The sequence below is a fragment of the Chrysemys picta genome, chromosome 8 (assembly GCF_011386835.1).
Source record: "Chrysemys picta bellii isolate R12L10 chromosome 8, ASM1138683v2, whole genome shotgun sequence".
Classification (NCBI taxonomy): domain Eukaryota; kingdom Metazoa; phylum Chordata; order Testudines; family Emydidae; genus Chrysemys; species Chrysemys picta.
This window is the reverse complement of record NC_088798.1, coordinates 64,315,794-64,336,729: the sequence shown is the minus strand read 5'-3', so window position 1 is coordinate 64,336,729 and position 20,936 is coordinate 64,315,794. Positions and strand designations below refer to the sequence as shown.

The 20,936-nt window shown below is 48.5% G+C and overlaps 1 protein-coding gene across 10 annotated transcripts in view; it reads right to left on the bottom strand.

The window, feature by feature from the left end:
* Nucleotides 1-20,936, bottom strand: part of DNM3 (dynamin 3) — a 345,189-nt gene that overhangs the window by 247,784 nt on the left and 76,469 nt on the right. For all 10 annotated transcript variants that reach the window (XM_042851247.2, XM_065554695.1, XM_042851256.2 and 7 more), the window contains 4 exons: nucleotides 9,335-9,484; nucleotides 4,816-5,019; nucleotides 3,093-3,191; nucleotides 1,989-2,149 (listed from right to left, as the gene is read on the bottom strand). In XM_042851247.2, coding sequence (XP_042707181.2) covers nucleotides 1,989-2,149; nucleotides 3,093-3,191; nucleotides 4,816-5,019; nucleotides 9,335-9,484 — 614 coding nt within the window. The remainder of the gene's footprint in view (nucleotides 1-1,988; nucleotides 2,150-3,092; nucleotides 3,192-4,815; nucleotides 5,020-9,334; nucleotides 9,485-20,936) is intronic.

The following is a 20,936-nucleotide window of genomic DNA, read 5'->3' as shown; positions in this document are numbered from 1 at the left end:
GCAAGATGATCAGCTCATTAAGTTGGAACTTTGACACTACTTTCAGTAAGGAATTTAGAGATGCATTCAGAGCATCATCTTATCCTTTTCAAACTTGGTATGAGGTTGATCAGTCACTAGAATCTGTAGTTCACTCACCCGCTACAAGCCAACAGAATTAAGCAAGTAATAAATCAATTTATTCATGCCTGAATATCAGTGACATCATAGCAGAATTTTCAGAAGCCTTCACGATCCATCACTAACTTGGAACTCTCAGCAGCTAACCTTCCAGTGACTATTCATCTATCTCATCGCTGGTCGTCCCCTACTATGATGACCCTTCACTATTCTTCCTTAACTTTCTCAAGGTTATTTCCATTCCTATGCTTAATGTATATTTCCATGTCTATGCCTCTTAGGTAAACAAGCCAATATAGGAAATTTGAGCTTGTAGGAAATGTGTTGCTCAAAAAGAGGCACAATCAGTTTTGTCAGGGTTATATTAATATCCAACAACACAAGACTTTTTAAATAGGGGATGTCAAATTCAATATGCCCACATTAGCCCGATAACAAGTTGCTGAAGAGAGACTTAGTTTACCTTTCAACAAATTCATGGCAGTCCAAGAGAATTGCCAAAATGAACATGAATGGAATCTGTCTTTAAATCTAGCAGACAATTAGTTTGGTTGAATTTTTGGGGAAAGGGAAGGATGGGGCCCGGAGGAAGTGACCAGTTATAAAGGGATCCATGTGGGGCCACGCACACCAAATAACACACCTTTATGATTTTAAACCCTTTTAGTAGACTCTTTCAGATAAACCAGGAAGACTTGAGACATTTGCTAAGAAACATCATGCCTCTGGAATTTTACACTATCAAAAGACTGCCTGGTTCCCATTCCATTGGATAAGCCAATATCATCCACAGCTGGGCTGAGAACCATCTGTCTCAGCCAAAAGAAGGTTATCAAGTTCAGTCAACCCTTGGCCCCCCCGAGCTTGGTCGGTACCTTTGCTACCAGAAGTAGTGGTAAACGATTTCCAGACTCCCCTCCACTGTGGATAGAAAAAGTATCCCTTGGCAGAATAGTACATTGATAGTTTCTTGTTCAGGTGAGTGACAAATGGATCAGCCTCTAATTTCCCAGCTGGAAGAAGGTGTGATCTACCATGCTGTTCTCCAGGGGATATTCATTAGAGACTTCAACCAATCACAAGAACTGTTCTGTGTTCCCTTGGGGTCACAAATCACCTCAATGGAGATGAGGAGACAGAGCTAAGACCCTGCACCCCTATTCACTGCCCCAGAGACCAAACAAAGGTGCAGCATGAGCACCCAATGTGTTCCATGGAGCAACTGTGTCTCCTGGGGGGATAATTCCAACCCCCCCCAACTCACCCCAGCCCTCCTTGGGGTAGCTTCTAGCTCCATATTACCCCTTACACACAGTTGTGGCTAGTGCCATAATCTAATCCTTAACCTGAAGTAACACATTGAGGGAGACCGGCAAATGCGTCCTTTATCTAGGGTCAGATGGACTGCCTAGAGTTTTCTTCTTTGGGAACTTTAAATCAGACAATGTGATATGAGTCATGTTTTCAAGCTAGGCCGCTTAAAAAACCAGAGGTCAGTATAATGAGGCCAAGTGATGTTCTGATGCTTGAGAGTAACATGAAAGAGGTGGGAATGAATTTAAACAAAAGGGTCACCATTCTTGGTAATGTATGTCTAGCACAATGATTTAAACTCCACTGACTTCAACGGAATGACTCCTGCAATACACTGGCAAGGCGGCGGGGGAGATTGATTCCTGTACTCTTTGCAGTGAGTTTCATACATAATGCACTGTTTTGCCTGTGATATGTTGGGGAAAATACAGTGTTATAAACAGGAAAGAATGTTGCAAATGCACCTGATTCAGTGATTTTAATACAGCATTTTTTACTGGTCCTGTACACACACACACACACACACACACACGCTTTTTCACATTTGCTTGTACCTGATTTAGAACTTTCTGCAGATATGGTGTTCCCATCCGGTCTGCCATATGCCTGTAAGCTGGATGGGAAAGGAAGAATTTCCTTTCTGCCAGCATGGCTGCCTTAATATCCTTCTTCCCATCAATGTCTTTCTGACTTCTGTTTACAACTCCAATATACCCTAAAACGAGATCAAAACAACTCTGTAATTCAATGCTGTTATTCCTCACAGTGCAGTGTACATGCTAGCTTGTCTTAGCGTATGTGGGCACACCTTCCATGGAAGTCACTGATTCAAATTCAGTGATGACTGAAATGGTGGTGTAAGTTAAATATTGGGGGTAAGATGGTCAGAAAGCAGGTTTAAATGGGGAGAAAATATCACTTGCACTGATTTGGCATTCCAAGGGATGTGCAAAACAAGTGTGACTTGCACGCCACAGAGGAATAAGAGGAGGATGTGGCAGAAGGGTAACAAACAGGATAAGAAAATAGGAGGTCTTGATATTGACTTTCCTGTCTTCTGGTCTGATCCCTCTCTGGCTGGTTTGTTTTCTGGGGTGTTGAGAAAAGAAAAAAGGGGACTGATCTACCTGGTGAAACTGGGTTAGATTTCAATATTACTTTAGTATTATTTTAATGGTGGAAATGAACATGTCTCTCTAGCTCTATAAACGATCATCTGAAAAGCTTTTGGAAAGGGGCAGAGCTTAGACTGCAATGACATTATCAAAGATCCAGTGGCTGCTTCCAGACTGCATCAAGGCACTCCCACACATTGCGAGGAACAACAGAAATTGTCACAGAAAAGGAAATTTGCAGGTAACTTACACTCATATTTCTCATTACACCTCATCCAGCCTGTTCTGAGGTCTTAGTTGATTCCTCCCCCCCCCCATTGTGTATTTTGGGCACTATCTCCTCTTACATTTACTTTTTCACAGCTTAGCGGGATGATAAAGGCTATGAGCACAATCTCTACTGTAATCTGAAGGTGAGCCGCAGAGATTTTCTAACCGAGCACTCCATTAAAACCAATCTTCTGTTAATTTACCAAATGTCTACCTTCCTCATCACCACTTTGCTACAGAAGCAATTGGTACATGGGAGTTTAATATTCTTACCTCTACGAAGAGGGAGCAACTTGTTCTCCAGAATCTCTGTTGCATCAGTTCCTTCATCCATCAAATCCAGTTTTGTGATTACACCAATGGTTCTCAGGCCTGCATCACCAAACCCCCCCCCCCCCCACACACACACACAAAATAGTGAAATATCATTTATGATGAGGAAAACCAATCAATTAAACCTTACTCTCTGGTACTGAGTTTACTTGGTAGGGAAGAACTGAGTATTTTCTCACTATTCCTATGGAGCTGCAATGGAGTTTAATGCAAGAGAACTGCATCTTTAATCTGTCATTTTAATTTTTATTTATTTATTTTTTAATTAAAAAAATAAAAAATAAAAAACCACCTGTCCATTCCAGACCCAGGGGCAAGGTGGGAGCAGGGAGCCAAGTCAGTGTCCATCCACCACCCACATGCACAGATCCAACAGCTGATAAATGAGATAGCAGAAGTCGGTTTGGGCGTACTGACCATACGCAGCGCCAGGTACATCAGTTAAGGTGTGCCAGATAGCGAGGCAGGGAGCTTGCATGCTAGCACTGACTGCTAGCACTATAGTTCCGACTGTGGTAACAGAGCCTTTCCCATTAGTCCATCAAGCCCCTCTTGGACTCCACACCCACTTTTTTGTTTTTTAAATTTGCATTACTCACTCTCAAGGTAATGTAGTCATAGCCCCACCAGGCAAAAGATGAACATGGCTCTCTTGAGCCTGTCAGCACTTCTTTTGAATTGGTGGGGAGTGGGGGCCTCTTGCAGTAATACAGAATGCTCCCAGCTCTACCAAGTCAGACTCTTGAATTCTAATCCACCAGATGGCAGCACATTGTTATTACAGTGGCTCTCAACCTTCCAGACTACTGTATCCCTTTCAGGGGTTTAATTTCTCTGGTGTACCCCCAAGTTTCACCTCATTTAAAAACTACTTGCTTACAAAAACAGACATAAAAATACAAAAAAGTGTCACAGCACTGAAAAACTGCTTACATTCTCATTTTTACCATAGAATTCTAAAATCTATTGGAATATAAATATTGTACTTACATTTCAGTGTGTAGTATATAGAGCAGTATAAACAAGTCATTATCTGTATGAAATTTTAGTTTGTACTGACTTCGCTAATGTTTTTTATGTAGCCTGTTGTAAAACTAGGCAAATATCTAGAGGAGTTGATGTACCCCCTCGTTGAACTCTGAGTACCCCCAGGGGTATGTGTACACCTGGTTGAGAACCACTGTGTTATTACATTGCCAAGACAAATTGCATTTACTCCTGCTGTATGTGTTGATTCATTACATAGTCACATCAGTAAGCAAGGCATGCCAAGAAAACAAACATCCTTCTAACATTTATAGTACAGTAGCACCCAGGCACCCCAATCAGCATCAAGGCCCCATGGTACAAGATGCGATACAGACCCCCTGGGCTGGCAGAGGCCCTGTCACAAGAATTTCCAATTAGGTATATTTCATACTTCACTCAAATTACCATACACTGGTTACTTTTAGACTTCCGTTGATAATACAATTTACTGAATTATGCTGCATGCGCAGAATTCCTATTCTTCTTCTGATGTTGAAATCAGTACAAAATTTTTAATTATGAGTAATGAGTTTTCTTGCACTGTTAAATGCATGATTCACCACAGTAAACTACAAGATATATTTTAATCAATGGTATCTGAGAGCAGGAAAGGTTTACATCCACTCACACTTACCTTGAGGGTCTACTTCTTTAGCTAACTTCAATGCATCTGAGTTGGCAAGATCAGTGTTGGCTGGAGTCACCGCCAGAATCAGACAGTTTTCACGAGAAATGAACTGCATAATCATGTCTCTGATCTGTTGCTCTATATCTGGAGGTTGATCCCCTACTGGCACTTTAGTGATTCCAGGCAAATCAACAAGGGTCAGGCTTAGCACTAAAGAGAAAGAGCATAAGACCAAAAGGCTTGTTGTTAACACTTTACACACCTAAAGAGAATAAAAAGATGATCCAAGTCTGAAGTTCTAGGGGGGAGCCATAATTCGAATACTGTAGATGTATCAATTTTCAAAGGCTTTTGAACATTATTTGATAAGCACACACAACTAGAGCTGTGCCAAGATTGGCAATTCCATGTCACAGAAGATTTCAACATTATGAAATCTGGTTTTGTTCCAGTTTGGAACTGCTTGTCACAACCTACAAATTACATTGTTTGGCATAATCACCTTCCAATTATATATCTGTAAGATCATAATTAAACATTAAAGGCAGAATTTTCAAAAGAGTTGTGCCCATGTTGGCACATAGGACTGGAAGGGACCTCAAGAGGTCATCATTTTTTCTTTATGACTACCCATTTTAGGAGCAGAGGTGAGATGGCAGAGGCTGTTTCCCAAATCCAGAAGACTGCAAAAATAAAAGACCTTAAAACAAGACTTTTAGACATCCGTACCTGTGAAGCAGGTGATTAGAGATAGGAGTGGACAGATTTATTGACAGTCATGTCCAGGAAGCGAGTCACTCAAACACTTTTGTGATTTCCCATTCTCCCAGGTGTATTTTAGCCCTGCTTAATCAGTATGCCTAAAGGAAGAGTAAGTCTGAAACAAGCAGAGCTTTTAAAGATCCCGGGTTTTTCCTCAGCCCACTTGAACAGAAGTGTGAGTACCTTAAGGAAGGCCAATACATTCCTCTCCTGTCCCGCCTCCCCCCCCAAAGGTTCAGCTAAGAAACCACTGCAGCGTGGCCCAATCAGATGAGCATGCATCAATGCCACGATATTTGCAGGAGATGGAATTCTGTCATAGCTAATCTGACCACTCACAGGGGCAGGAAATTATCAGAGTGAGAAGATGTGTGTGTGGCAGAGAAAAAGAGAGACGGCATACTCATATTTTGATCCTACTACACACCCCTCCCATAGGATCAACTTGGAGACAGTGAGCTCACCAGCTGCTGGGAGCCAGAAAATGGGGATGGGAGAGTTGGCCCACTGGATTACCCCACTGGAAAGACACCAAAACTCCAGGCAGAAGATCCCATAGGAACACACGAGATTCCATACTGGGTCAGACTAGGGTCCATCTTGCCCAACAGAGGCATGTACCAGAGTTTCAGGGGGTGCATACAGAACAGGGTGATTACAGAGTGATCACAGAGTAATCCACCCGTCTTCCACTCCTTGCTTCTGGTAGTCAGAGGTTTAGGGTCACCCAGAGTATGGGGTTGCATCCCTAATCATCTTGGCTAGTAGCCATTGATTGATCTATCCTCCATGTACTTATCCAGTTCTTTTTTTAACCCAGTTATACTTTTGGCCATCACGATATCCCATGACAATGAGTTGCACAGGATAGCTGTGTGAAAAATTACTTCCTCTTGTGAGTATTAAACCTGCTGCCTATTAATTTCATTCAATGACCCCCAGTTTTTGTATTGGATGAAAGAATAAACAACACTTCTCTATTCACAGTTTCCTCTTTGGAACCCCCCTTCAGGTAGTTGAAGGCTGCTATCAAATCCCCCCCCTCACTCTTCTCTTCTGCAGACTAAACAAGCCCAGTTCCCTCAACCTCTCCTCGTAAGTCACGTGCCCCAGCCCCCTAATAATTTTTGTTGCCCTCCGCTGGACTCTCTCCAATTTGTCCACATCCTTTCTGTAGTGGGAGGACCAAAACTGACGCAATACTCCAGATGTGGCCTCACCAGTGCCGAATAGAGGGGAATAATCACTTCCCTTGATCTGCTGGCAATGCTCCTACTAATGCAGCCCAATATGCCGTTAGCCTTCTTGGCAACAAGCGCACACTACTGACTCATATCCAGCTTCTCATCCACTGTAATCCTCAGGTCCTTTTCTACACAACTGTTGCTTAGCCAGTCAGTCCCCAGCCTGTAGCAGTGCATGGGATTCTTCCATCCTAAGTACAGGACTCTGCACTTGTCCTTGTTGAACCTCATCAGATTCCCTTTGGCCCAATCCTCCAATTTATCTAGGTTACTCTGGACCCCATCCCTACCCTCCAGAATATCTACCTCTCCCCCCAGTTTAGTGTAATCTGCGAACTTGCTGAGGGTGCAATCTATCCCATCCTCCAGATCATTAATAAAGATGTTGAACAAAACCAGCCCCAGGACCAACCCTTGGGGCACTCTGCTTGATACTAGCTGCCAACTAGACATCGAGCCATTGATCACTACCCGTTGAGCCCGACAATCTAGCCAGCTTTCTATCCACCTTCTAGTCCATTCATCCAATCCATACTTTAACTTGCTGGCAGAATACTGTGGGAGACCATATCAAAAGCTTTGCTAAAGTCAAGATATATCACGTCCACTGCTTTACCCCATATCCACAGAGCCAGTTATCTCATCATAGAAGGCAATCAGGTTGGTCAGGCATGACTTGCCCTTAGTGAATCCAAGTTGTCTCTTTTCTAAGATGAACAGCCCTAACCTTTGTAGTCCCTCCTTATATGGAAGCTGTTCCACATCTATGATCATCTTTGTTGCCCTTCTCTGAACCTTTTCCAGTTCCACTATATCCTTTTTGAGATTGGGCTACCAGAATTGGACACAATGTTCAAGGCCTAGGCACATCATGTATTTATATAGTGGCACTATGATATTCTCGATCCTATTTTCTATCCATTTCCTAACACTTTCTAGAATACTGTTAGCCTACTTGACTGCTGCAGTGCATTTAGCAGAAGTTTTCAAAGAACTATCCACAGTGACTCCAAGATCTGTTCCTTGGGTGGTAACAGCCAACTTTCTTCTTGCTCAGATTGCTCTTCTAGATATCCAAAGAATCAGCTTGTTCCACTGGGGAGCTATGAATCATGGTCACGCAGTTGAGCCTGGCTCCCACAGGCTATGGCAGGCCCACACAAGACTGAAGCAAGGTCCAGGGCCACAAGTACAGAACGAACCCACTAAGACTGAAAAGATCGATTATAGATAAAGCACCTTCTTCTTATCCTCCCCTACTTCTATTATTTTGCTCTTCAGTTCATGATCAAGATGATATGGATTGATGAAGACAGAAAAAATGGCACCTCAGCAAACAGCATACGTTGTTTTAATGTGCAAAAGAGAAAACAACTGGGGAATCATATTTTCTCCCGATTGGTTGCCAGCTACCCGACACATGAGAAGTTAATGCTATGTGGTCTATATTGGTGGCAACCATGCCACATAGAGCAGCTTGACACACCCCCACTGATGAGAATATTAAAACAAGAGCAGTATCTGCTGTAACAACAAGTTCCTACGATGCCTAAGTTTATCAAAACTTGAGTAGATCAAAGGCATTGTCTTGGGACATCCAAGTGACATTTTCAACAACTACAAATTTATAATGGAGCTAAATACTTAACATTTACAAAAGTGCTTCGGGATCTCCGGATCAAAAAGTTAAAAAATACAAAATACAAAATTCTGTTAAAAGGTAGGTGAGAGTTTATCTGGAGATCATATGATTATTATTTAAAAAATGCAGACTCAATTTTGCACTTCATCATCTCATATAGAACTGACCTATCTAGGTTAATGGAGAAGAAATACAACAATATTTTTTCACTAGTTATTCTGAAATACCAAAGCAGGGATGCATATCCCAAAAGCAACATAGGCAGAGTTGTCAGCTTTCATAAACTCCTTATATTCTAGTATGTCTAAACATGTGATATCTAACAAATTAAGAATTAGCTGAAACTGAAGCAGTTTCATCAGATTACTCAAAACTTTTATAAAAACTTATCTGTGTATTGCCTTAGGATACATGTCTACCTCATGCAGTTTGTAATACCATTACAGGATGTAGCTTTCATGCTATAGTGGAAATTTCAGTGCGTCTGTGGATATGGCTTCATGTCCAAATTAGCCTGTCTGAAAACTGGGTTGCATATGATGATCATCTGAAGTCCAGTTTTCTTCAATGAGGATTAAAATGGTTTAGTCCTCTCTGCACTGTTAACCGTTTTCTATGCCAGTTGATGACAATCCATTGTCTACAATACGTCACTTTCCTCGCATAGACAGGGTTGAAAGTTCAGGAAAGGGAGTAATCTAACAAAAGGAAGCCTTTTCAGAACACATACTGTTACATGAATTATACACCCTCAAAACTTTCATTCAAAGTCAATATTAGCAATAGTGTCTCTCTGGAATTTTTTGGTCAAGCAATGAGAACAAACAGAATATATAATATTAGTTACAGGAATACAGAGTAGAATGACTTTACCTACCATGTGGGGAATACACTCTTAAATTAATAGGAATTGAAGAAATGCCTTTATTCAGTCCGGTCACTCTGTCTGTTTCTGCTTCAATTTCTTGACGAACTTCATCAAAATCTGTAAACTTCCTCCCTTTGCAGTGTAGGAACTCAGCATATTCTGTAACAAACATCAATAGCCTCTTTACATATCACAAAAGATTTCGAAAATTACAAGACACATCCTTTGTGTTCTCTAGACAGTTTTCTAGAAAAGCATGTTGAAGTCATTGAGGATCACAGGAAAAAAGTTAGGTGGGTGATCAAACAGTGTAGGCAGGGTTCCTACAGATGAAAATAGCCCAGAATGGAAAGGTTTGCTTAAAAAGCCAACAAACAAAAAGGTTTACTGGATGCAATTCGTTACTTTTATCTTTGGCACCTGATATTCTGGAATAACAGCATAAAGAAGGGATTGACTAAATATAATTTAAATTAACAGAATAAGGAGCAGATTGTGAAAAAATAAAAAAAAACTTGCTAGGGACTCAAATACAGAGCAATTGAGACTACAGTAGCTGGATTGAGAAAAGACGGTTACTCACCGTTGTAACTGTTGTTCTTCGAGATGTGTTGCTCATATCCATTCCATTAGGTGTGCGCGCGCCGCGTGCACGATCGTCGGAGAATTTTCTACCCTAGCAACACCGGCGGGTCGGCTGTGGAGCCCCCTAGAGTGGCGCCTTCATGGCGCTGAATATATACCCCAGCCGACCCGGCGCCCCCGCAGTTCCTTCTTGCCGGCTACTCCGACAGTGGGGAAGGGGGGCGGGTTTGGAATGGATATGAGCAACACATCTCGAAGAACAACAGTTACAACGGTGAGTAACCGTCTTTTCTTCTTCGAGTGCTTGCTCATATCCATTCCATTAGGTGACTCCCAAGCCCAACTTAGGTGGTGGGGTCGGAGTGAGACATTGCTGTGTGCAAAACCGCTGATCCGAAGGCAGCATCGTCCCTGGACTGCTGCACTAGTGCATAGTGAGCTGTAAATGTGTGGACTGATGACCAAACCGCAGCTCTACAAATGTCCTGGATCGGAACTTGCGCCAGGAAAGCCGTCGAGGAAGCTTGGGCCCTCGTGGAGTGAGCGGTGAGGTGCGGTGCTGAGACACCTGCCAGGTCATAGCAAGTCCGGATGCAAGACGTAATCCAGGAGGATAGGCGTTGTGAGGAGACCGGTGAGCCTTTCATTCGGTCGGCCACTGCAACGAAGAGTTGCGTCGTCTTTCTAAAGTGCCTTGTGCGGTCAATATAGAAGGCCAGGGCCCTGCGTACGTCCAGAGAATGCAAACGTTGATCCTGGCGAGTAGCATGTGGTTTAGGATGAAAGACCGGGAGAAATATATCCTGGTTGATATGAAAAGGAGAAACCACCTTAGGGAGAAAGGCAGGATGCGGACGAAGCTGCACTTTATCCTTATGGAAAACCGTGTAAGGGGGCTCGGATGTAAGCGCCCTGAGTTCAGAAACGCGCCTTGCTGAGGTGATGGCTACGAGGAAGGCTGTCTTCCAGGATAGGTACAAAAGTGAGCAGGTGGCCAGTGGCTCGAATGGAGGACCTGTGAGCTTGGAGAGAACCAGGTTGAGGTCCCACGTCGGAACGGGCTGACGTTGCTGTGGGTACATCCGGTCTAAGCCCTTGAGGAATCTAACGACCATCGGGTTAGAGAATACCGAGGACGCGAGTTCCCCTGGGTGGAAGGCCGATATAGCGGCCAGGTGAACTCTAATTGAAGATATCGCCAACCCTTGCTGTTTTAGGGAGAGGAGATATTCCAATATGAGAGGAATAGGTGCCTGTAACGGGGACGTGGCTCGTTGTTCGCACCAACAGGAGAACCGCTTCCACTTGGCCAAGTATGTGGTCCATGTTGAAGGCTTCCTACTGCTCAGCAGAATCTGTTGGACCGAGTGCGAGCATTGTTGCTCTGCCTGGGTGAACCATGAAGCAGCCACGCCGTGAGGTGGAGTGATTGCAGGTCGGGGTGACGCAGCCGGCCGTGGTCCTGCGAGATGAGATCTGGACATAATGGAAGCGGGATCGGTGTCTGAACCGAGAGTTCCAACAGTGTGGTGTACCAATGTTGTCTCGGCCACGCTGGGGCGACCAGAATTACCTGTGCCTGGTCTCTGCGCAATTTGAGCAGTACCTTGTGGACCAGAGGAAACGGAGGGAAGGCATAAAACAGGTGGTCTTTCCAGGGAAGGAGAAACGCATCCGAGAGGGAGCCCGGAGCTCGACCTTGCAGGGAGCAGAACACATGGCACTTCCTGTTGTCTCGAGATGCAAACAGGTCTACCTGGGGAAACCCCCACTTCTGGAAGACGGAATGTATGATGTCCGGCCGGATAGACCACTCGTGAGTTTGAAAGGACCTGCTGAGTCGGTCCGCTAAAGTGTTCTGGACTCCAGGGAGGAACGATGCCATGAGATGGATTGAGTGGGCGATGCAGAAGTCCTACAGGCGAATGGCCTCTTGGCATAGAATTGACGAACGTGCTCCTCCTTGCTTGTTGATGTAAAACATGGCCGTGGTGTTGTCGATGAGAACTAACACACAGCGGCCACGTAGGAGATTGAGAAATGCCTGGCACGCCAGGCGCACCGCCATCAGTTCCCGAACATTGATGTGCAGGGCTAGCTGAGGTGCAGTCCACAGGCCCTGGGTATGGTGCTCGTTGAGATGGGCGCCCCAACCCAGAGATGAAGCGTCTGTGACCAGGTGCAGAGAGGATTGTGGGGCGTGAAACGGCATCCCCTCGCAAACCACATTGTGATCTAGCCACCATGTGAGGGAGGTCAGGACCGAGTTCGGGACCGTGACCACCATGTTCAGGCTGTCCCGATGTGGGCGGTATATCGATGACACACAGGTCTGGAGTGGGCGAAGCCGAAGTCTGGCATGCCTGGTTACGTACGTGCAGGAAGCCATGTGACCCAGCAGGGTAAGGCACGACCTCACCGTGGTAGTTGGGAAGGCCTTGAGCCCTTGAATGTGGCTCGTGATGGTGCAAAAGCGGTTGTCTGGCAGGATGGCTTGTGCACGTCTGGAGTCTAGGACTGCGCCGATGAATTCTATTCTCTGGGTAGGTTCTAGAGTGGATTTGTGCTTGTTGAGTAGGATGCCCAACTCGTTGAATGTGTGCACTATTATGTGGACGTGAGCTCGAACTTGCTCTTTGGTGCGACCGCGTACCAGCCAGTCGTCTAGGTACGGGAACACCTGTATCCCTTGCCGACGAAGGTACGCTGCCACGACAGCCATACATTTCGTGAACACTCTTGGGGCCGAGGATAGGCCGAAGGGAAGGACTGCAAATTGGTAGTGCACCTTGCTTACGACGAATCGCAGGAAGCGTCTGTGAGGCGGGTAAATTGCGATATGAAAGTATGCGTCTTTCATGTCGAGGGCGGCGAACCAGTCTCCAGGATCGAGGGAAGGGATAATGGCCCCCAAAGAGACCATGCGGAACTTCAACTTTACTACGAATTTGTTGAGTCCGCGCAAGTCCAAGATGGGTCATAGACCTCCTTTGGACTTGGGGATCAGGAAGTAACGGGAATAAAATCCCCTGCCCCTTAACTCTACTGGAACCTCCTCTATGGCCCCCATAGCAAGGAGCGTGGAAACCTCCTGTATAAGAAGTTGCTCGTGAGAAGGGTCCCTGAAGAGGGACGGGGAAGGGGGGTGGGAGGGGGGGATTGAAGAAAACTGGATAGCGTATCCCCTCTCCACCGTGCGAAGGACCCAACGGTCCGAAGTTATAAGGGACCAAACACGGTGGAAGTGGGAGAGGCGATCCCGAAAGGAGGGGGCTGGATCCTGGGGGATGACTGGGGCGCCGTCCTCGACCACACCTTCAAAAGTTCTGCCTGGGGCCTGCGGGTGGCCTTGGTGGCCCTTGGTTCTGACCGGGCTGAGGGCCGGTCCACCTTCGTCTACCACCTCGCCCTCGCCTCCGGGCCGAGTCCTGTCTCTGACGAGGTGGGGGGGGGTAGAAGCGCTGAGGCTGAGGCCTAAATGGCCTGCGCTGAGGGCCCGCAACATGCATCCCCAGGGAGCGCATGATTGTCCTGGGGTCCTTGAGGCTCTGCAGGCGAGAGTCCGTCTTCTCTGAAAACAACCCCTGTCCTTCAAAGGGCAAATCCTGCAGGGTTTGTTGCAATTCAGGGGGCAAACCCGAAACTTGGAGCCAGGAGGTCCTTCGCATAGCGATGCCCGAAGCCAGGGTTCTCGCAGCCGAGTCCGCTATGTCCAAGGAGGCCTGTAAGGAGGTCCGAGCCACCTTCTTACCCTCCTCTACCAAGGCCCCAAACTCCTCCCTGGACTCTTGGGGAACCAACTCCTTGAACTTCCCCATAGAGTTCCAGGAGTTAAAGTTGTAGCGGCTCAGGAGCGCCTGCTGGTTAGCCGCTCTAAGTTGCAGCCCTCCGGCTGAATAAACTTTACGACCAAACAAATCGAGGCGCTTAGCCTCCTTCGATTTGGGCGCTGCGGCCTGTTGACCGTGGCGCTCCCTTGCATTCACTGATGCCACCACCAGTGAACACGGCTGGGGGTGGGTATACAAGTACTCGTAGTCTTTGGAGGGGACAAAGTACTTTCTTTCCACCCCTCTCGCTGTGGGTGGGATAGAGGCAGGAGTTTGCCATATCGTATTTGCATTCGCCTGGATCGTGCGGATCAGGGGTAACGCCACTCTCGATGGGGCATCCGCCGCGAGGATATTTACGATGGGGTCCTGCACCTCCACTATCTCCTCCGCCTGCAGGTCCATATTATGGGCCACCCTACGTAGGAGGTCCTGGTGAGCCCGAAGATCTATTGGGGGTGGACCTGTGCACGATGTGCCCGCCACTGCCTCATCCGGAGAGGAAGAGGAAGATGCCTCCGGTGGTAAAGGATCCAAGGGAGGGTCCTGGTCTCCCTGCTCCTGGGCCGGAGCATCACCTGCGCTTGGGTCCAGGACGTCAGGTGGTGCGGACACGGAAGCCTCCATGCCCCCTGGCGGAGGCCGAGAGATGGTGGACTCCGGGGCCCTTCTAACGGAGTGGCCCGAGCGAGAGGTCGAAGTTATTGGAGCCCCTTGCGCCTGATGGTACGCCCACGGGGTCCAGAACGACCAGTGAGATGGGCCATGAGCAGGGTCCTCTGCTACCTCCTGCCAATGGCCTATGTCCTGCTCCTCGGCTTGCCCCTGAGGGGGGTATGCCGATCTCGATAAGTCCTCAGAGGAGCGAGACACCGATCTCGATGGCCATGGCGGTGCCGAGTGCGCCGAGACGAATCCCGTGGGCTGCGGTGCCGCACGGTGCCGGTCCGGAGATGTTCTATCTCCACGCGGTGCCGGCGATCGGTGCTGGGATCGCGATCGGTGCCGATGACCTCGCCGGTGCCGGGAGTCGGATCTGGACCTCGACGATGACCTGGAGTAGGCCCGGTGCCGGGAGCGGCCTCTCGACGTCGAGCGTCGATCGTAGCGGTGCCGAGAACTACGTCTCGATGTTGATCGGTGCCGACGATCATAACGGTGCCGAGACGTAGAGCGGTGCCGCGACGAAGATCTTGGCCGCGAGTACGACCGGTGCCGAGGTGATATCCGGCGCCGGGACTGCGAGCGGCGCGGGGACCTGCTTCGGGACCTGGACCGGTGCCGTGGTTCCAGCCCCTGCGATGGAGGGCGCATCAAGGCAGGTTTCCCCCTAGACTGGACCGGACGAGTCAACGGTGCCGGCGGTGCCGGTGGTTGCGGCGGTGCCGGCTCCGTGAGAGCGATCAAGTCTCTCGCCGTCGCGAAGGTCTCTGGAGTCGACGGGAGGCACTGTATCACCGCCGGTCTCGGTGGAGACCCTGTCTGCACCGGACTCAACGGCCTCGGAGCCGGAGTCGACGGTGCTGGAGGCACCTGTTTCCGGTGCTCCACAGGCGGACGCGGCTCTACCCCCGGCACTGGGGGAGCTGGCGTCTTCGGCACGGAGGTCCCCGTCTTATGGGCTTTTTTATGCCCCGGGGATAATGAACGGCGCCGAGGCACTTGCTGTGCTTGCGGTGCCGACGAGGTCCGGTGCCGTGGAGGCTTGTCCGACGCCACTCGCGTGGTCGGAACAGTCGGTGCTGCCGGGGCACTGCGCACCGAGGTGCCAGGTGCCGGGGCCTGACGCGCTGATGGAGCGTCCGGGCTAAGTGCCGCCTCCATAAGGAGTTGCCGGAGCCGAAAGTCCCGCTCCTTCTTGGTCCTTGGTCTGAAGGCCTTACAGATCTTGCACTTATCTGTTTGATGGGACTCTCCCAGGCACTTCAGACACGAGTCGTGCGGGTCGCTCGTTGGCATAGGCTTAGCGCAGGAGGCGCACTGCTTGAAGCCGGGAGCCTTGGGCATGAGCCCGGCCACGCGGCCAGGGGAAAAAGGGGGAGACAACCCCCTTAATCCCCTTGAACTATATAACAACTAGTAACAAGTGAAAAAACCAACTATTTAACTATAAACAACTAGAACTATAACTATAACTGTGAATGACTAAATAAGCTAGGCAGAGTGGAGAACAGCTATGCCGCGCTCCACAGTTCCAACGACCGTCGGGGCGGTAAGAAGGAACTGAGGGGGCGCCGGGTCGGCTGGGGTATATATTCAGCGCCATGAAGGCGCCACTCTAGGGGGCTCCACAGCCAACCCGCCGGTGTTGCTAGGGTAGAAAATTCTCCGACGATCGTGCACGCGGCGCGCGCACACCTAATGGAATGGATATGAGCAAGCACTCGAAGAAGAACTATGATTACTGGAACGCAACATGTATCAGTACTAAAGTCTGTTTCTTGAATCTTCCCTAAGGGTACGTCTATACCCAGCCGCTAGTTCGGCGGCTGGCAATCGAACTTCTGGGTTCGACTTATTGCGTCTTGTCTGGACGCGATAAGTCGAACCCGGAAGTGCTCGCCGTCGACTGCGGTACTCCAGCTCGGCGAGAGGAGTACCGCGGAGTTGACGGGGGAGCCTGCCTGCCGCGGGTGGACCGAGGTAAGATCGAACTAAGGTACTTCGAACTTCAGCTACGTTATTCACGTAGCTGAAGTTGCGTACCTTAGTTCGATTTGGGGGGTTAGTGTAGACCAAGCCTAAGTCATTTTCTCACTAATAAATGTTATTGGCTCAGCTGAACAAAGAAATTAAACAATTTTTTTTTGCATCAATAGTAATAGTTAACTGACTGAAAAACAAAAGAAAAAAAAACTCTTCCCCCTAAACTTTTGTAATCCCTCTGATTTGAAAAAGTGTGTATGTTGGGGGGCTGGGAGGGAGATCCAAGAACCCCACTATCCCTAAAATAGGGGAAAATGAAATTAATTCCCTAATTTAGGGTACATAAAAATGCTGCAACATAATTCCACAGCAAATTTTTTTGTTTGTTGATCATCTAGCTAAAACCTTCTGGTTTGCCTTTGACAATTTAAATAACTCCAATGTAACTTCCATTCTTTTTTAGAACTGGCTGTACAAGAACAAGTGGATTTATTTCATATAGTATCACAGCTGATCAATCAGATTTGTAAATTCTTCAAGTTTGCAAAGTATTTGGTCCCAAAAAATGGAGGGTTGCTCTTTAAGGATGAAAGCAAGTTATGTGACAGACCCAGACCAGTGGGGTACAGGAGTCTGGTAGAGGGCAAATATACTGGTCACTGGATGAGTAGTTTTCTGTTCCCTGAGTGACAAGAGCAGGGGCTGCACTAGAGTAATCAGGAACCTGCTAGAACCAGTTAAGGCAGGCAGGCTAATTAGGACACCTGGGTTTTAAAAGGAGCTCACTTCAGTTTGTGGTGTGAGTGTGAGGAGCTGGGAGCAAGAGGCACAAGGAGCTGAGAGTGAGAGGGTGAGGATGTGCTGCTGGAGGACTGAGGAGCACAAGTGTTATCAGACACCAGGAGGAAGGTCCTGTGGTGAGAATAAGGAAGGTGTTTGGAGGAGGCCATGGGAAAGAAGCCCAGGGAGTTGTAGCTGTCATGCAGCTGTTACAGGAGGCACTATAGACAGCTGCAGTCCACAGGGCTCTGGGCTGGAACCTGAAGTAGAGGGTGGGCCCGGGTTCCCCCCAAACCACCCAATTGACCTGGACTGTGGGTTCTTCCAGAGGGGAAGGTCTCTGGGCTGTTCCCCAACCCACATGGTGAATCTCTGAGGCAAGAAAATCCGCTAATAGGCGCAGGACGCACCAAGATAGAGGAGGAACTTTGTCACACTGGTGTCAGAAGTGGGATCTTCGAGTGCACAGCCCGGCGGAAGAAAGAGGGTGATTTTTTTTTAAAAGAGGGGGAGGTGGTTTTTTTTTTCCACCACAATGGATGACAGTGCGGGCACTGATACAAGCTACGACGGCCCAGCAGGAGGCTACCTATGTCCAGGCAGCCGCCCAACAGGAGGCAGTGCGGCTGCAGCAAGAGACTAATCGCCTGCTGATGGACCAGGCTGCTCAATACCGAGCTATGTTGCGGGAACTGGTAAACCAGGTAAAGTCCCTTACAGAGCTGAATCACGGCCATGATGGGATGCGGCTCATATGGGCCAGCCACTGGCTGCAGAAAATGACACGGGAGGATGATGTAGAGGCATACCTTCTGGCCTTTGAGAGGACAGCCCTGTAGGAAGCCTGGCCTCGAGATCAGTGGTCTGGCATCCTTGCCCCATTCCTGTGTGGGGAGGCCTGAAGGGGCTACGGCAGACTACCCCCAGCTGAAAGCAGAGATCCTGGCTAGATCTGGGGTAACGACAGCAGTGCGGGCCCAGCAGTATCACGGTTGGAGGTACCAGGAAGATAAAACCCCGTAGTCCCAATTGTATGACCTCATCCCTCTCACACGAAAGTGGTTGCAAACAGAGTCCCGGAGTCCAGAAGAGATACTAGCGGTTCTGGTCATTGACCAATACATGAGGGGACTACTACCAGACCTTCGTGCCTGAGTAAGCCAGAACGAACCCTCTACCTATGACGAGGTTGTCGCCCTGGTAGGGAGGTGAAGGACAGCAAGGGAGCTGACCCGACCAATTAAGGAAGAGGCACCCCGGGTTAAACTAGCAGCACCAAGCCCTAAAGTTCAGGTGACTGGGCCACCAGGAGGGCCCAGGTGGAAAATGAGAGAGGCTGAAGGCCCATCAGAGGCCACAAAGAGTCACAGCACTGAGGGAGATGAGGATCGTGATGTTAGACTGCCCAAACCAAGAGATCGGGGAACGCCTAGGGCTCTATACAGATGTTATGCCTGCGGGAAGTGGGGACACATAGCTGCACAGTGTCCCAATGCTGAGGAGCCTATGCAAAGTAACCTGGGGAACTGGGCAGATCCATGCTCCCTAATCCACCTTGTGGGGGTCTCACTAACCCCACATATGTATACCAGACCAGTGAAACTAAATGGGGTAGGGACCACGGCACTGGTTGATTCGCGGAGTGCTATCACGCTTATCTCAGGGAAGCTCGTGAAATGTAGTCAGCTGCTGCAGGCTAAACGTACGGGGATAACATGTGTCCATGGGACAGTTAGTTACTACCCCACCATCCCAGTAAAAATCGAGATCCAAGAGAACACTACTGAGGTAGCAGCAGGTGTAGTCCCTAAACTCCCATACCCGGTGCTCATAGGGAGGGACTTCCCAGGGTTTGGAAACTTACTCCCAGTAGGGGGATTGGAGAAAGATGGGGACCCTAAAATTGGTGAGGCATCCACAGCAGACTGTCAACCCCCAATCTTCTCTGAAATATCCCCAGATTTGTTCTCCACTCCCAGACAGGGTAGAAAGACAAAAAAAGCAGCTAAGGCCTTGGGAACCTGAATACTGACCCAAAGCTAGAGGGTCGCTCTTGTAGGTAGGTGGACCCGCGCAGCTGAAAAGGAGGCCACGCAGGAGGGAGAAACACCTGAGTCTGACCCCCACCCTAATGCTTCTGTACCAGTAGAGGCAACAGAGACTTGGCCCCTAGATCTTGGGCAGAGGAAATTTTGGACGGGACCAGGCAGAAGACCCAAGGTATGACAACATTAGGAAGGAGGTGACTGAAATAGATGGGGTCCCCATGGAAGGGAAAACCCAGGGACCAGGACCCTACTTCATAATGAAGAAGGATCTCTTATACCGGGTTGCACCAGTACAGGGGCAGAAGGTACAGCAGATCCTAGTACCTCAAAAACACCAGAACGCTGTATTAAGTTTTGCTCATAGTCATCTTTTTGGGGGGCAGTTGGCGGTAGAGAAGACCCTGGCACGAGTCCTGCGACGGTTCTTCTGGCCTGGAGTACATGAAGAAGTGCGGAGGTACTGTGCCTCCTGCCCGGAGTGTCAGCTGCACAGTCCCCGTCCCCACCTGAGGGCACCTTTAGTACCCCTTCCCATCATAGAGGTCCCCTTTGAGTGAACAGCCATGGACCTAGTGGGACCCCTGGAGAAGACGGCTCGGGGCCACCAATATATACTTGTTGTTTTGGACTATGCTACTCGCTACCCAGAAGCCGTCCCCCTGTGGAACACGGCCTCTAAAACTATAGCCAAAGAGCTGGTGGGGATCTTTGCCCGAATGGGGCTACCGAAGGAGATATTAACTGACCAAGGAACCCCATTTATGTCGAAGCTAATGAAGGACCTCTGTACGCTGCTCCATATACATACCCTGAGAACTTCGGTCTACCATCCGCAGACTGATGGGTTGGTAGAAAGGTTTAACCGAACCCTCGAGGCTATGATAAGGAAGGTGGTAAGTTGGGACGGGAAGGATTGGGACACCCTACTACCCTACCTTATGTTTGCTATCCGGGAGGTACCTCAGGCCTCAACTGGGTTTTCCCCCTTCGAGTTATTATACAGGCGTCACCCCCGTGGCATACTAGATATCGCCAAAGAGATCTGGGAAGAGGAACCCAATGAGGGGGAGAAATATAATAGAGCATGTAATACAGATGCGAGACCGGATAGCCCGGGTTACCCCTATTGTATGGGAACATTTGGAGAAGGCAGAGGAGGCCCAGCGAACCCATTACAATCGCCAGGCAAAAGTGCGACAGTTCCAACCAGGGGATCAGATTATGGTGTTGGTACCACGGCAGAAAGCAAGCTTCTGGCCCAATGGCAGGGGCCCTATGAAGTGGTTGAACCCGTTGGGGAAGTAACCTACAAGGTGCGGCAGCCAGGATGCAGAAAACAAGAACAGATTTATCACGTTAACCTTCTGAAACCCTGGCATGCACAAGAGGCATGCACAACGGTCCAAAAAGACCTAACCCAGGAAAACAAGCCTTCCAAACAGGTGAGAGTGTCTCCCAATTTAACACCAGACCAGAAGAATGAGGTGTCTGAGATGATCTTCTGGAACCAAGATGTGTTCTCGACAAAACCGGGTCAAGCAACCGAGACATATCACCACATCGTCATGAACCCTGGGGCCAGAGTAACAATGAGGCCCTATCGGGTGCCAGCGGCAAAAAGGGAGGAAATAAAAGCAGAAGTAAAAAAAAAAATGATCATCAAAGAATCCCACAGTCAGTAGTCCAGCCCAATCATGCTGGTGCCCAAATCTGATGGCACCA